This window comes from Mastigoproctus giganteus, chromosome 13 (assembly GCF_048544385.1).
Source record: "Mastigoproctus giganteus isolate SK-2022 chromosome 13, ASM4854438v1, whole genome shotgun sequence".
NCBI lineage: Eukaryota > Metazoa > Arthropoda > Arachnida > Uropygi > Thelyphonidae > Mastigoproctus > Mastigoproctus giganteus.
The window spans coordinates 23,267,778-23,282,814 of record NC_143587.1 but is presented as its reverse complement, the minus strand read 5'-3'; the positions used below and the strand labels follow the sequence as shown (position 1 = coordinate 23,282,814).

At 31.0% G+C, this 15,037-nt stretch overlaps 1 protein-coding gene across 2 annotated transcripts in view; it reads right to left on the bottom strand.

Moving 5' to 3' along the window:
- The window catches only part of LOC150075869 (uncharacterized), a 562,710-nt gene that overhangs the window by 536,635 nt on the left and 11,038 nt on the right, over positions 1-15,037 (bottom strand). For both annotated transcript variants that reach the window (XM_090387076.1, XM_090387077.1), the window contains one exon: positions 11,629-11,817. In XM_090387076.1, the coding sequence (XP_090243202.1) occupies positions 11,629-11,817 (189 nt within the window). The remainder of the gene's footprint in view (positions 1-11,628; positions 11,818-15,037) is intronic.

Sequence of the window (15,037 nt, the reverse complement as noted above, 5' to 3'; positions counted from 1 at the left end):
ATTTTAATCAGCAAAGCTAATAAGTAGTAAACTGTTAGAACGTTGGAAATATACTATTTTACATATAAATTCATTAATTTGCATACATGATTAAAACAAATAATCTGCTTGCATCCCCTGTTGTCTGTGACACTCTTTGAACTGGAATAACTGTTTAAACAAGCTTTTGAGCCAATTCCTTTGGCAACAGGTTTCAATTTAGCTCCAAAATTTTTAAAAAAATTTCCAACTGACTTTCAAAATTACTTTGAAGAGAAGAATTTCTTAGCTTTTCTTATCAATCAACAAATCTCAGGGTCAGGACTTTCAAAATTGGCATTTTTTCTCATTGACCAAGTTTCCAGGTCCTGGTAGGTGTTTTTCAATAATTGTTAATTTTTAAAGGACAATAATAGTTGTTTAAATTATCAAATGGCATTTTACTACCAAAGTCCATCTCACTGACAGTTTAGCTAGCAAGCAAAAGGAGCCTAGGGAGAAGTTATTGGCAAATTTTGGCAAAGTATTTGTCTCGGGTATTCTGAGTTAGAAATAACTTGACTAATAGTCACAAAATAAGTACAACTTTTTAACTTATTTCCTCTAAAATCAAGCTGATACAGTGTTGTAGCATAATTTGCAATTTTTCTACAAAATTCTCTCTCTTTCACTTGAAAGAATGCTGTTCCTTCATTTCATTTAGGCAACTTCCTCAAAATTAAGATGGAGCCAGTTAAGTCATTCACTTAGTACCTACATAATCTGTCCAACACTCATCTTCTATAAAGACCTGAGACTATTGTTTTATAAATTCTAAATTAATTTCAAATATTTTAAGCAGCAATTCCTGCTGTACATCTGATGATAATACACTTAACTAATGTATAGAAAGACTAGTAAAGTCCTTTTTTTTTTTTTTTTAATTTACAAATGCAATCTTTTTACGGAAAACTTAACAAATGGGCAACCGACTGAATCTTCAAATGACTTGCAAATATTTTAGTGTTTAATCAGTTCTCCAAAATCTAAGCTTCCAATTGGGGTTTTAACTAAAAGCTTGGTTTCTATTTCCTTTATGAATTCATTTACTGCATCTGTCATGAATATTTCTACATTTATCTCTCAATAACCAGCTTAAACCTTAAAACAAAAATATCAGCCTGGCATTAAAATGCATACTCATTAGCAAAGCCAGACGTGGAAAATTGTTGTGCATAAACACGCACAGAGACTTTCCACCTCTGGCTCTGCTAATGAGAATGCATTTTAATATTCACGGAGGGAACATGCCCTCAGTTACCACACACAGCAAAAGTTTGAAATAGAGTGCATTATTTTGCTATTTATGGAAATCAGTTTCCTTGCAAGTAAACTGCAAAATAATGTTTAAAAGCAGTAGTCATCACACAATGATCACAGGATATTGTTCCTATGAAAATGAATTTTAGCTATTCATGCTTCATTTGAAACCATGAAGAACTCTCCAAGAAAAGGATATTTTTTTGCTTTTACTAATGAAGTAAAGAACTGATTTTGTCATAAGCAAGTTCGTTAAATTTCCACATTAACAAAAACAAATTAGTATTTTACATTACATAAAATACATTTTACAAATGTATTTTATGGTTTTTAATATTCACAGAAGATCTCAAATTAGACCTATATTCTATAACAGCATATCAGTTTGGGTAATATGGTTCTAAGGGTGTACTGCAAAAAATTGTTAAAAAGTTTTCTTCCGAGTATTCTAAACAGATATCAACAAAAACTAAAATTACACTGCATTCCAATTCTAGCACCACTGAGAAAATTATAGATCAGAATAATTAACTTGAAGAGTTCCTTTTAATGGAATAGGCCAAAACGTTTCACCGTGTAAACAACAGTTAAGAATATAATATACACAACACCATATTTAGGATAGCAACCTTGGCTTTCAATGGAAAAATGAATCTTGCATAAACCAAAGACAATTTTATTTGGTCTTACATATGCTCAAAAGTATTCTGTCCTACCAAAGTGAGCTAGGAACAAGTTTTCATTTTAAATTAACAAATATTTGACTGATTATACTTCAGAAATCACTTGCGAAAACATTTCACAACTTACATTGCGTGAATCTCAACCTACTTTTTGACTGACTTAAAAAGCCAACCAGCTAACTGGTCATAAAAAGCTGTGTTTTCCCTTCAAAGGTAATTTTTTTTTTAAATTTATTATGGTGATATATCAAACGCTCCAGGATGGATCACCACCCAAATGACATAAATAGGGACGGGGGAAAACACCTGGGAGTCAATACACTCAAAATAAAGTGTATTTTTAAAGCAGAAACTTTCCTACAAAATATTACAGTTGGATGACCAGACTAAATGGTGCCAGAAATGAAAGTAGGGTTAACCTCCTTAAAACAAAGTTTAAGAAGCCAGAAACTGCAATTTAGATGTAACTCGTGTGCAGGGAGGCGTGAACGTGAATACCTTGTTTGTTTTTTTTTTTTTTTTTTTTTTAATTAAAATCACCTTTTATTATACAGGTGTGTTGCTATAACATAATTTGAAAAAATAAAATTTGGGGCAGTGTTTAATAAATTTAGGTTGATTAGAAATTCATAACCTTATAAAACTCCTTGTAAAAATTTCAAATCAAAACTGACAAATTTGAGAAAAATGGATATATTTTAGAGAGTTAATTACTAAAGAGGCACATTTATCTTTTTTTAAGCACTAATACAACCTCAGTGGTATTAAATTATACTATAAATATTGTTAGATAGCATAGTACCTAAATACTACTTACTTTAAGCAGCATGACCCAAGTCACAAACAGAATATTCCTCAATGCAACATGAATCTAGTGTCATGGTACAATCATTTGAAAGAATCTATCCCCTAGGAATGAATTTTTTATTAACATTATGCCAATACTGAAAAATTCCCAAAGGAAATTAGATTGGCATTAGTAGAGGCATACGAAGCAAGAAAGGTCATATGCAGCATCAGCCAAAAAAAAAAAAAAAACAACCTCATTTCACTCTCATTCGTTCCAAATGCCTTAAATTTATTTAGGCTATTAGCTTCCACAACAAAAGATAGAAGCCTGTTCCACCAATCAACTACCCATTGGCTAAATGCAAATTTCCGCACATCTATTCTAGAATTATCTTTCCTCAATTTGAAACTTTTAAAGTCTGAGCAAGAGGAAGAATTCCATTAGCATTCAAAGCTTGCTCAACCCATTTTGCACCTCAATCAGATCACCTCACAGGTGCCTACTCTCCAGGCACTGCAATTTGCAGAACTTAAGCCTTTCTTGGTAAAGCACCCACCCACCCCTTAACAAGCCAAATTCAATTGGAAACCACAATATCAAAGCCCCATATTTCAGCAAAAGCAAGCCATTTGTTTCTTTCTGAAAACAAATCTAATAAAATATACCAATGAATTTTTTTTTTTTTTTTTTTTTTCATTCCAAACAACAAAGCATAATCCTTCTTACAAGAAAAAAAATCTTGTTCTGAGGCTAGCAGTTAACATTTAATACAATTAAATAAAATTTAATTTAATTTAATTAATACAATAAAAATTGCAATTTAATGCATACTATTTTCAAATTAAGTGTTTTCAAGCTGTGCAATTTTAAGCTTTGAACATAAGTTACTCCTTTTGATTTCTTACCTGTAATTTATCTTGCTACATACAAATAAAAATTTGTTATTTAATAGAGAAAAAAAAAAAAAAAAACTATTCATAATTTAAATTTACTACAGTTAATATAAATATACTTTTCACTATTAACTAACAACTGACAGTATCTTTCTTCAAAAATATGCATATTCAACATGATCCAGACAGGAGCAGCCACATTCTTATAAATTGCAAGTGTTATTATATTATTCTAAGCTCAATATAACCCCCCAAGGGGAATGAAAAAGTTGTTATATCGGAAGGGCATATCAATTGTTCATAAAATAGCATTAGGTTAATGAGAAATTAGATGGGACCAACCACATAGGACGTTATAACATTGGTCGCTATAAAGAGCTTTGATTGTATTTAACCATTGGCTTATCCCAATAACCTTTACCTTTCTGGAAGATACACTCCACTTCCAAATATTTCTGGGTTCAGTTGAATATGCGACGATTCACATTCAAACAGTTTACTTTAAAATAAAGTAGTTCAACACATCTCCCCAGGAAAATCAGTGCTGAAAATAAAGGCATATGTTTTCATATGTTCAAATATCATTATTAGTTATTTATCTAAGTCTCAATTTCCTTCCTCAGATCAGAAAGTTTTAAACTGTAGAAAGCATATCTCTTCAGCAAAACATAAGCTTCCTTCCCACCACAACTTCGGTTTAATTTCAGATCATAATTTTTGAGGAAAGTTAACTGGATGAAGGTTTAAGAAAAAAAATTAAAAAAACTTTTTCTGTTTGCAGTTCATAATGGCTAGTGTGAATTTAGAGGTTGAAGAAGCAAAGCTCAGGCTAATTACAAATTAAAGATATTACAAAGGAATTCTAGAAGAACTGCATATACTGTGTATCTTTTTCTCTTTCTCTAAAATCCCACTGGACATTAACATTACTGCAAAGAAAATTATTTCCTATTTTTAACAATAATGTAAATAGCTGAGCTAGTTACAAAAAAAATGTATGTAGTCTAGAAATAATCCTTGGTCAATAACACTTGCAGAAAGACAAATGAGATGGGGAGGAGGAGAATAATTTAATTTTATAAATATATAAAATTAAATTTTTCTTTTGAAATTATTTTATGGAGCTGGTAATTATCTCAATTTGTTTATTAAAGTTTGGCAGATAATTCTTTTAATAAGAATTAGAATAATCTAAAGTTAAGATAATAAGGATCTTATATTCAGATAATAAAAAAATTCCCCCTCAAAAAATTAAATTTATAAAATCATTTCTTAAGATATATCGTTTCAACCTAATCTACATTTCTGTATGACTTACCAACTCTTCAAAGCATGTAAATCACAACTAAATCCAGTCCGAAGGCAAAAATCAGCTTATTACTTCTGAATAAAATAATTTGTATCATAACTTCAAAGTTAGATCACATTCGATATTCACTGAAAATATTAACAGCACTTTTAAATTGTTTTTTTTTTTTTTTTTAAATGAGGTGGTCTTTTCATTAAAACTAAACCTGCATTCATAATTATAAGCCTGCATTTATTCAAAGATTTTTGAAAACAGCTATACTTCTTAAAACTGGAAATAAAGTTTTAATGGAATCTTAAGGAACAAAAATATTTAAATAAATACAAGCTAATTTTTTAAAAATGCAGTATCTTTTCATATTTAATTGTGACTGGTTAGGTTTGGTTTTTTCTTGCATACTTTTGATTTCTTACCTGAATTATCAAAAAAAAATTTTTTTTAATTAAATCTGTCCCCTGAAATTTATGTATGCCTGTCCTCCAACAAAAAAAAAAAAAAAAAAAAATTAAGCTTATAAACAAGGAATAGGTGTAGTGCAAGATTAAGAAATTAACCTGTAGAAAATGCAACATACATCTTCTACAAGCTGTCATTTGTTCCTAAAACTAATATAAAATGTTATTTTGAAAAAAAAAAAAAAAAAATTTACATGCACTTTTTAAGTACCGAATTTGCTAAAAACATGCCCAATAACCATTAAAAGAAAAAAAAAAAAAGTTTATTCTTACATGCATTTTTTTTTTTTTTTTTTTTTTTTTTTTTTAACCAAAGTATCAAATTTTGTTAAGTGTCCAACATTCAAAGGCTTATTTCTAAACTCTCAACTAAGTTTATTGGTCTTCTATTTGGGGGTGGGGGTTGACTGTTAAATGTGATTATTAATTTTTTCTAATTCGTATCTCGATTTCAAGTGTGACAAATAACTGACATTCTATAATAAATTAAAAGGTTTATTGTGGAATAAAGATCATAGCACATAATTTATTGCTATCCATTAACAATTTGAGTCGCTTTAGGATTTTTTTTTACTACTGAAAATTTGTTTATTATTACTTTTATTGATACCATGAATTATGCCATTTCGTTTTCTGCCTCGAATCAGGCCCCTTGTAAATTTTAGTTAAAAGTAAAATTCAGCATTAAAACAATGGTGGGTTTTTTTTTGTTTTTTTTTGATATATACATATATGTTCCTCTCCTGAAATTGTCAGGGTGTTTTCAGAAAGCAAAACAAAATCGATATTTTAAGAGACTAAAATGTGTTGGGAAAAGGGGTACCTGTTCCCTGTATTAAGGCTCCTTATTAATTTCTTCAATTTTATGTTAAATTAACCCAATGTTAATTTTTCTCATTGAATGCAAATTGTCTTTAATGTATTTTGATTTTCATATTAAAAAGTTTGAATTACTCTCCCCAGCTTTTCACAACCAGATGGGATTTATAGTAATATTATTTAATGTAAACAACTTCATTATGGTGTTTTTACTTCTGATATGCTTCCCCTGCAGTATTTCTTGATCAATGGCACTTGATTTACCATTAATAAAAATGAAACATTTGAAAGGAAAAATCAATCTGTGATTATGAAAATCTAAAAGGAAAGAAATGCTGCTCTAGACCCCCCCCCCCAACCCCCCTCATGAGAACTAAGAATTGAATAGATCCAAAAAAAATTAAATTTATTTTCTTAATGAAAGAGACAAGCACTTCTTTCTTTTTGAATTTTCACCCACCAATCCATCCCCTTTATTTAAATGTATCAATTTTGCAAATTGTTTTTAAAAAAAAATTAGAAGTGTATGCACAATTTTAAATTGAAACTTTAAATTTAAGCTTTGCCATGCATTACTAAAAAGTTTTACTAGATTCTTAAAATGTGTAGTACTTAAATTTAAAGTAATTTTAATCAACTGACACGAAAAAATGAAACTTGAGCCATAATTAAAATTAATACCAATTTATTGACAATTCAAATCATACAAAACACAAGAACCAATAATATAAACTTAACAAATTGTTACACTTTGCACCAATACAGAGAAAATACTTACAGCCCTTTAACATCACCACATAAAATTAATTCTGCTAATATTACCATTTTTTTTCCACACAAGTAAAAATATATTCTATACATGCAATATGATATTAAAATTACAACACAATATTACAAAACCAACCAAACAGTACACCAAGCCCACATAATATTCTATACATAACTTTTTTTTACAGTTCCATTTTACATACAGGTAAACAATCATGACAATCCCAAAACTGCATGGTCTTATACAATTAACTAAAATAAATCTTATTACAATTATTTAGATTGTTTTTGCTCAGAAAATAAATACCCCAACCAACTTGTCCAAAAAAAAAAAAGTGCACTAGCTAGTGACTACCAAAAACAGGCCTACTGTACGAGGAGTTGAATGTAAAAAGTTCAATATATACACACACACAGGCACACTACCACATATATATATATATACACAGTATAAAAAAATATATATACATATATACAAATATATATAAGAAAGAAAGTGATACCCACCTATTACAGTACAGCATCTTCTAAGCGCAGCTATCTTCTTCTATATGCAGCAGAATCCTGAGTTCCCCCCACCTCTAGTTTTTGAATATTGGTATGATATGCAAGTATTTTTGGATAGTTATCCCCCCCCCAACATTTGACAAGTGGATACATCATAAAGTCGCACAAAAAACGAAGGGTTTTTCACCTCTTTACTTCCATTTTCATATTTGTGCACACAAACAGAGTTATATACTGTGTATGCTTTTGTTATGATATAACTATTTAATTCTGTAATCTATTCTTATCAAAACAAGAAATTTTATGAGCATACAATCCCATTTTGTTCTTTGTACTGAGTGGAACAATAGAGGTGTGTGTGTGTGTGTGTTAAATCTTGTTCTATGAAATTGGCTGCCAGTGTTATTCATATAGTCTGGTCTTGAATCTTTTCCACGTTTTATATCAACTACAATCGGGTGCAATTTCAAAGTAAAGCATACCGCACACAGTTTTAAAAATATAATCTACACATTTCAGCAGACATTGAAAACACATGATGATCACAACTCAAAGTATGTAATGGAACAAACTGAACACAAATACAAATATACAAAAATTAATCAATTCAAAATAACTAATAAAGGAATAGCATACTAACCTCTTAGAGCTGCTTCAGCACTTCGTTTGGACATCATCTTCAATTCTTCAATTCCAGTGATGCAGAAATTGCTGTATCTATGTTACAGTGACTGTGTCAAAACACAGCATTAGTTCCTCCAACCACCCATCCCACCCCTCCATGTTATTATTATTGAAGTTTCAAATTTGTATTCATGTATCCATTCATACAAATTATTTCTTGTAAGTCGTTTGTGTCGATGCAAATTAATCCAGCATAAGCAACATGTAACACAATTTTAGTACATAAACACTAAATATACAAAAATATGAATATAATAGAATTAACAATTCACTAACCTTTTCGTTAACCTTCCTCTTCAATATATTGTGCTTCCTCCACATGCAGTCTTGGAAAATCACAATTCTGAAGCAATTTTTCACTTTTGAGATACAGATATTTGTACAATCATGTTACACACCTCCACATTCAATACTCAAATAACGGTGTACCAGCATATATATACTACTTTTTGTCTCACCTGTGTAAGCTTGTGTAATTGTTCTTCTTGTGTAATTAATTACATGTACTTTCACATAAATCACTTTTTCCAACATCATTCATTTACCATGTTTTGTAAGTGTTTTAGTATCACAAAAATGCTATGTAACAAAGTTCTAATTATTAACCAAGCTTATAGAAGATCCTTGGACAAAGTAATGTGAAGTAAAAAGGTTTTTGGGCAGTTTGAGTAACTGGATAAAGTCCAAGCTTTTGCCATTTTTAAACTGAGATATCTGTGTAAGTTGTATTAAAATTAGCATATACATTTCTTAAGTATAGAATTACAATGATTTCAAAAATATACATATTCTAACCTGAATCTACTGGCCATAGTCACCGAAGGGACCAGGGACATCAACAGGTCCATAAGGCACGAGACATCCAAGAACACTGGCACAGATGAAACTGTCGTTATGCTAGGCTGCAGCAAATGGCACCATGATCGGCTTGAATCGCCACTCCAGGTGTTCCTGTAGCCCATCGACGGTTGTCTTGGGTCATAATGCACTTACCTTTCGTAGCACTTGATATCAACCCATTTCACAAATTTCACAAAATAATATACATAAAGCTCAAATTTCCAAAAATAAATTTTCTAATATATAAAAGATTTTTACTTACCATATTATTACCTTATACAAAATATTGCTGGAAGAAAAAAAGTGGGAGGGGAGTATCCTGTGTTCACACGTCGAGTCAGTGTGTTCCCTCAACAACCCAAAGTTTCTTCAAATACTTTCTAAGTGAATTTCACAGCACTGGGTTCACTTTTGAATAATTGTGTGTACGTGTTCAAGAAATAAAGTCAGACACACACTTACCTCATCAATTCATTTAATTTACTTCAAGCTTTATTTTTCTTTATATACATATCAGTACATTTATACAATTAAATTACAATACTTCAAATACACAACACCAAGAAGGGGAGGGGGGGAAACTAAACATTTTACAAGTGCATATAAAGCAAGAATTACAACTAGTGATTTCAGCAGTCTTATAAGGGGTAAGAGAGAGAAGAAAAATTTAAAGAAACTGGGACTTTAATTCCAATATTTTATTTCAGCAATAAAATTAACTCAGTTACATCTGTTTAAAGTTCAGTACATTTAAGCTGCATGCCTTTCAGGTAATTCACCAAGTATTTTATAATATATATAAATGTATATATATAGCATTTGTAAACAAACTTCCAAAACATGTTTAATACGTCTGAGGGGAATAAAAGTGTGTATATTATATGCATACACAAACTATACAATATTATAGCCACGCACAAAAAAAATTTCATTACAAGTATGCGTAAAGAAGAAAAAAAAAAGGCATCCAAGAAAAAGGGGGGAGAAACTGAGGTTTCATTTTAAGGTGCAACTGTTTCTGCTGTTCTTGCTTCACAACTTTTATATCACTTTAACTTTTTATATAAATAGATCATGCCAATTCTGTACATTTTAGCATAGGCAGATAAAAAAATGTTGTGTACTTCTTATTCATTAGCAAATATTTGCAATCAGATTTATGTAAAAAACATAAATAAAATTCAAAGGTTTCAAAACAGAAAGCCCTTGCTTATACATAAAGCCAACAGGTTGACTTACCTTTTTTGGTTTATACCGTATCTGGTCAGAAAAACTGTGGTAACAGTTTCTCATTTTATTCCTAATGCCAAAATATTCAGAATTATCATTAAGACAATGCAAACAAAAGGATTGCCAAAGGCACACAGGTCAACTGCAATATTTATAAATTACAGTTAATTAAAGAAAGAAAGAAAGAAAGAAAGGGGAGATAAAAAAAGAAAAGTGCATGCTTGAACAGTCTGTGCCAATGCAAACACTTGCATAACATCTACTGGCTCCAGTTATTTCAGAATAATCTGCAGAACTTCAAAAAACCACAACACAGGTGTCATTCTGAACGACAATAAAAAAAAAAGGAAAAAAAAAGGAAATACTGGATGTCCACTACAAGTCTAACATGCTAGCTTTTGCTATTTAAACACATACTGTTTGTTAAATGGTTTAAAAAAAAAAAAAAAAAAAAAAAAAGTGGTGCACTACTAAACACTACGAAAACATTTAATGCTAATGATTAATAAAAGCAAGTCCATGCTTTTTTAATACTCTATGTATTGTGGACACTGAAATACTACTCACTTTTTCAAAAGTATCTGTATTTTCCAAAATCATTTTCTGCAAGTCTCGTAATGATGCACCTGAATGTTCAAGGACATAGCTAACTATTAAGTCCTGTTGCTTAGAGCTGAGTTTTGGATAACGACCCTTTTTCCCATATCTCGCATTAACAAATTCATTACTATACAAGTCACTAGTAACAGATTCCTGATTGCCATCATAGCTACAAGCTAAGTTCTGGACACTCCCATAAATATCAGGACAAGCATCTCTCGACGTCTTGGGATAAGAAGTTCCAGGTTCCATGTCCCATGAGGCACCCTTTATGCCTACAAGTGGCAACCAAGAGTACACCTGTGTCACAACTACATACTAGTTGGAATTTTCTTTCAAATTTATATTAAATATTTTCGATAAATTTTTTTTTTTTTTTTTTTTTTTCAATTTCATAATAAATAATAATGATTGAAATTTTGACCACATTTTCTTTCCAAACAGGTATACTAACTAAAAACCATATGGCTTACAAACAAGGGCTTTCTTATTTTATCAAGTCTACTGCAAGAACGTATTTACTTCATACTGCTCAGTAATGTTTCTTCTCTATTTTATTTTCAACACAGCTTGCAGGAGGCTTGAATAAGTAACTGTGACAAAGAATAGAGGAACTAATTCTCTCAATGATAAAGAACAGGAGATAGTTTCATTCTCTTAAAGCTTACTTACTAAATACACTGCTTTCCTTTGATATTATAGAGCTAACACTTACAACCCATTTCATCTATTCTTTGTCACATCAAAGAACGTATACGAAGTTCATGCCTACCTTGTGGTTGAGGCTGCTGCGACTGAGGTTGTTGCTTATCTAACTGATAATTGCTTGGACCAGGGATAGCAGGCACTCCAGATGTATCCATATACATCATCATAGAACTACTACTATCTTGATGTGAGGGACCAGCAACAGGTGATATGGGAGGCTCTTCAAATGATACCAGGGCACCTGGTTTGATATCTGCAAAAACCAATACCTATCTGTAATTAAGCTAAACTTAACAGGCAGTATCCTGTTTAAAAATTAAACCTGCAGCAGCATATTTACACAGTTCAAGCTGAAAGAAATGAGTTGAAAGCAAAATGAATTTTTTTTAATCCCTTCCAAATCAAGAGTGAAAGGATTAAAGCAAGTCTACCTCTAACACCAGTTTCACGAAAATACAAATAAAATGCAGGCTAGGAGGGACTCAGTGAGAAGTTAAAAGGAAACAAAGTAAAAAACCCAGCTTCAGCTAGTAACACCAAGAATGTTCAATGTACTTCAAAGGAAAACCAAGTTACACCACCACCACCACCACCAACCCTCAAGCAAGTAGCAATACTAGGGTTACTTTATGCATAATCAGAACATAGCACCATAACTAATTCAAATTCATCCAAATAATCATTTAAAAAAATAAAATAATAATAGATGCATATAGCATTATAAATTATTTATTTCAGAAACACTTGAAACTCAAGTTAAATGATCTTTGTATGATAGACGTCTGGGTATCTGAGATACCAAATATCATCTCTCCAGCAATTTGGTGGTGAGGGGGGGGGGGGGGAGAATCTACTTTGTTCGGGCAGTTCAACTGCAAAGATCTACGTTATAGCTGCATTCTGATATTTCGTGTGAAGTGATATACACTAACTACTGGCCATATTAAGGCAACTGAATTAAAGGCAAACTCTTAAAACGTATTACACAAAAAAATACCCACATTTCAACTGATGGCAGGCAATGCCAAAGTATAACATGCCACTTAGGTTAGGCTAAGGATTTCCCAACAAAGGGAATGTAGTCTGAATCCACAAATCAATATTCTTAAGTCACCAGTTTCAGTACTGAGGTTCCCAAATAAGGGCAAGCCACACTATTCAGCCTTAAAGGAAAAAGCCGAAGTATACCTGCCAATTGAAAAAAAATAATAATAATAAACTAGTGAATTGTAAGAAAAGGCATAAACACAAAATGTTTATTTCTTTTTATTTTGCCATCAAGTTTTCTAGAATTCATATGTTTTTGTTCAAACAAACAAATAAAAGCATACACTAGCATTATTGAGGTGCATCCTTCATTCAGATTACAAAAAAAAAAAAAAAAAAAAAAAATTTGCTTTCATTTCATTTTTGTGAATTTTACCTTTTTGGTTTTTTAGAAAGCTGCTCAGAAGTATTCTGCTACCAAACCAGCCAACAGGATACAATAAAAATGGAAAGCTCTTCCTCAACATTTGTGAAGGAAAAAAATTAAATCAACAAAAAATTAATATTTACCACTCAATGTACATACCCACATGTGATGTTTTCTGAATGGTCAAAATTTAGATCAAACAAGTAAATAAGCAAACTAGCTTTATCCCCTCAGTTAACAGAATTTGGAGTTCTCTGAAACAGCATTCCACGCGACTGATTTTTTTGGTCCAAGGCAGCCAAAAGGAACTAAGACTGCACATTTTGACTGCACAGTTATGTTAATTCAGAATTAACATAACCACCAACACAGTAACTTTAAACTTATATGAAGAAATTTCACTGAACTGCTTGCCACAGCAAGGGCATTTAATGCCAAAATCTGAAATGCTATATAAAAATTCTTGCAACACAAATATTCAATTTCCAAAGTCACTAGTAACCATAATATGTTGCATGAATATCAACATCAGCATTTAGCAAATAACTGAAGCAAGTCAAATGACAAATTCAACTCTTGAAAATACAGCAATTCCTAGCTGTTAACTCCAATAATCAACTATGATACAATCATTTCCAAAAATGCTGTAAAACACTTCTGGAAGCATGTCATTGGATATAAAACATGTCATTTTTCACATTCATTTCAGATTCAATTCATTGTGGTGAATTTTACTTTTTTGGTTTTTTAGAAAGCTGCTCAAATACAAATAGCTTTTAAAAACCAAATATAATTATCCATAAAAACAAAAAATCTAGGGAGCTACTCCCAAAAATAAATAAATGAGGATTTTATTTACCATTCCAAAACGTAATTCCAAAAGTAATGAAACTGGTTGATTAGGAACCAACATCTGGTTAACAGCTTAGCACCTCCAAAACTTAAAAAAAAAAAAAAAAAATATATATATATATATATATATATATATATTACATGTCCCTCCAGAGAGCATCCTGCACCATCTAAAAGGGGATTATTAAAATATTAATTACTGTCCCTCATTTGAAATTAAGCTTAATCAAGGACAACTTTCCAGTTGAAATTGGTAATGAAAGGATCAAAAGAGTGAATTTATTAATATAACCTTTCTGCAGAATGAAGTGAAAACTGAACTACAAACTTTCCAAACAATTAATCACCTATGAAGCAACTTCAATTAGAGCCAGTCATTTAATATCAATGTGCCAGCAGAGTTTTATCATCATAAATTTACTAATTATATAGAACAGAAAGTTCCAAATTGGCTCCAATTTGTTGCTTTCTTCATTAAAAAAAAAAAAAAATTGAATTCCCACCAAGCTAAATTGATAAAATTCTTCCCAATCTAGACTTCTGTTAGATGCTAGAAGAGCCTAGCATGGTGCAACTACACACAAAAGCCAAATTTTTATATGCATTAATTTGTAACTTTTCTCTCTCTATTGGAAACTTCCAAGTGGGTCATGTGGTAACATTTTTTTTTGTCCCATTTCGAAATTTATTCCTGTATTTTCTTTACCAGAAAGTAAGCATCAAAAAAAAGTACAAGTAGTGATATATTGCAACCAGCACCAGATTATGTACAAATATAAGTGACACTTGTGTAGTATTTGAATGAAAATACCTAAGCTTGAGTGTTTTCTGCTGCTTAATCATGACCAAAAACAAAGACAGCAGACGAAATGATTTTTATTTCACTCTCAAAAATTACATACGTTTCCCCGGAGGCACTTATTACAACTTAACAGGGGAAGGAAAATTAGCAGTTGTGTCAAGACTAACAAGTTTATACAGACAAAAAAACGAAAACAAATACAGTCTAGCTTTGCATATAAACCACTGTTTACAAAAAAACAAACACCGAATGGTAATGATTAGCCACACAGTACATCAGTTCTTGCCATTATATGTAATTAACCTCATTACATTCATCAAAGTTGTATTCAAAATGACTTTAAGGAATAATTTCAGTTTTACACACATGCTTCAAAATTTTACTGATTGCACTGAGGCTTTCCCA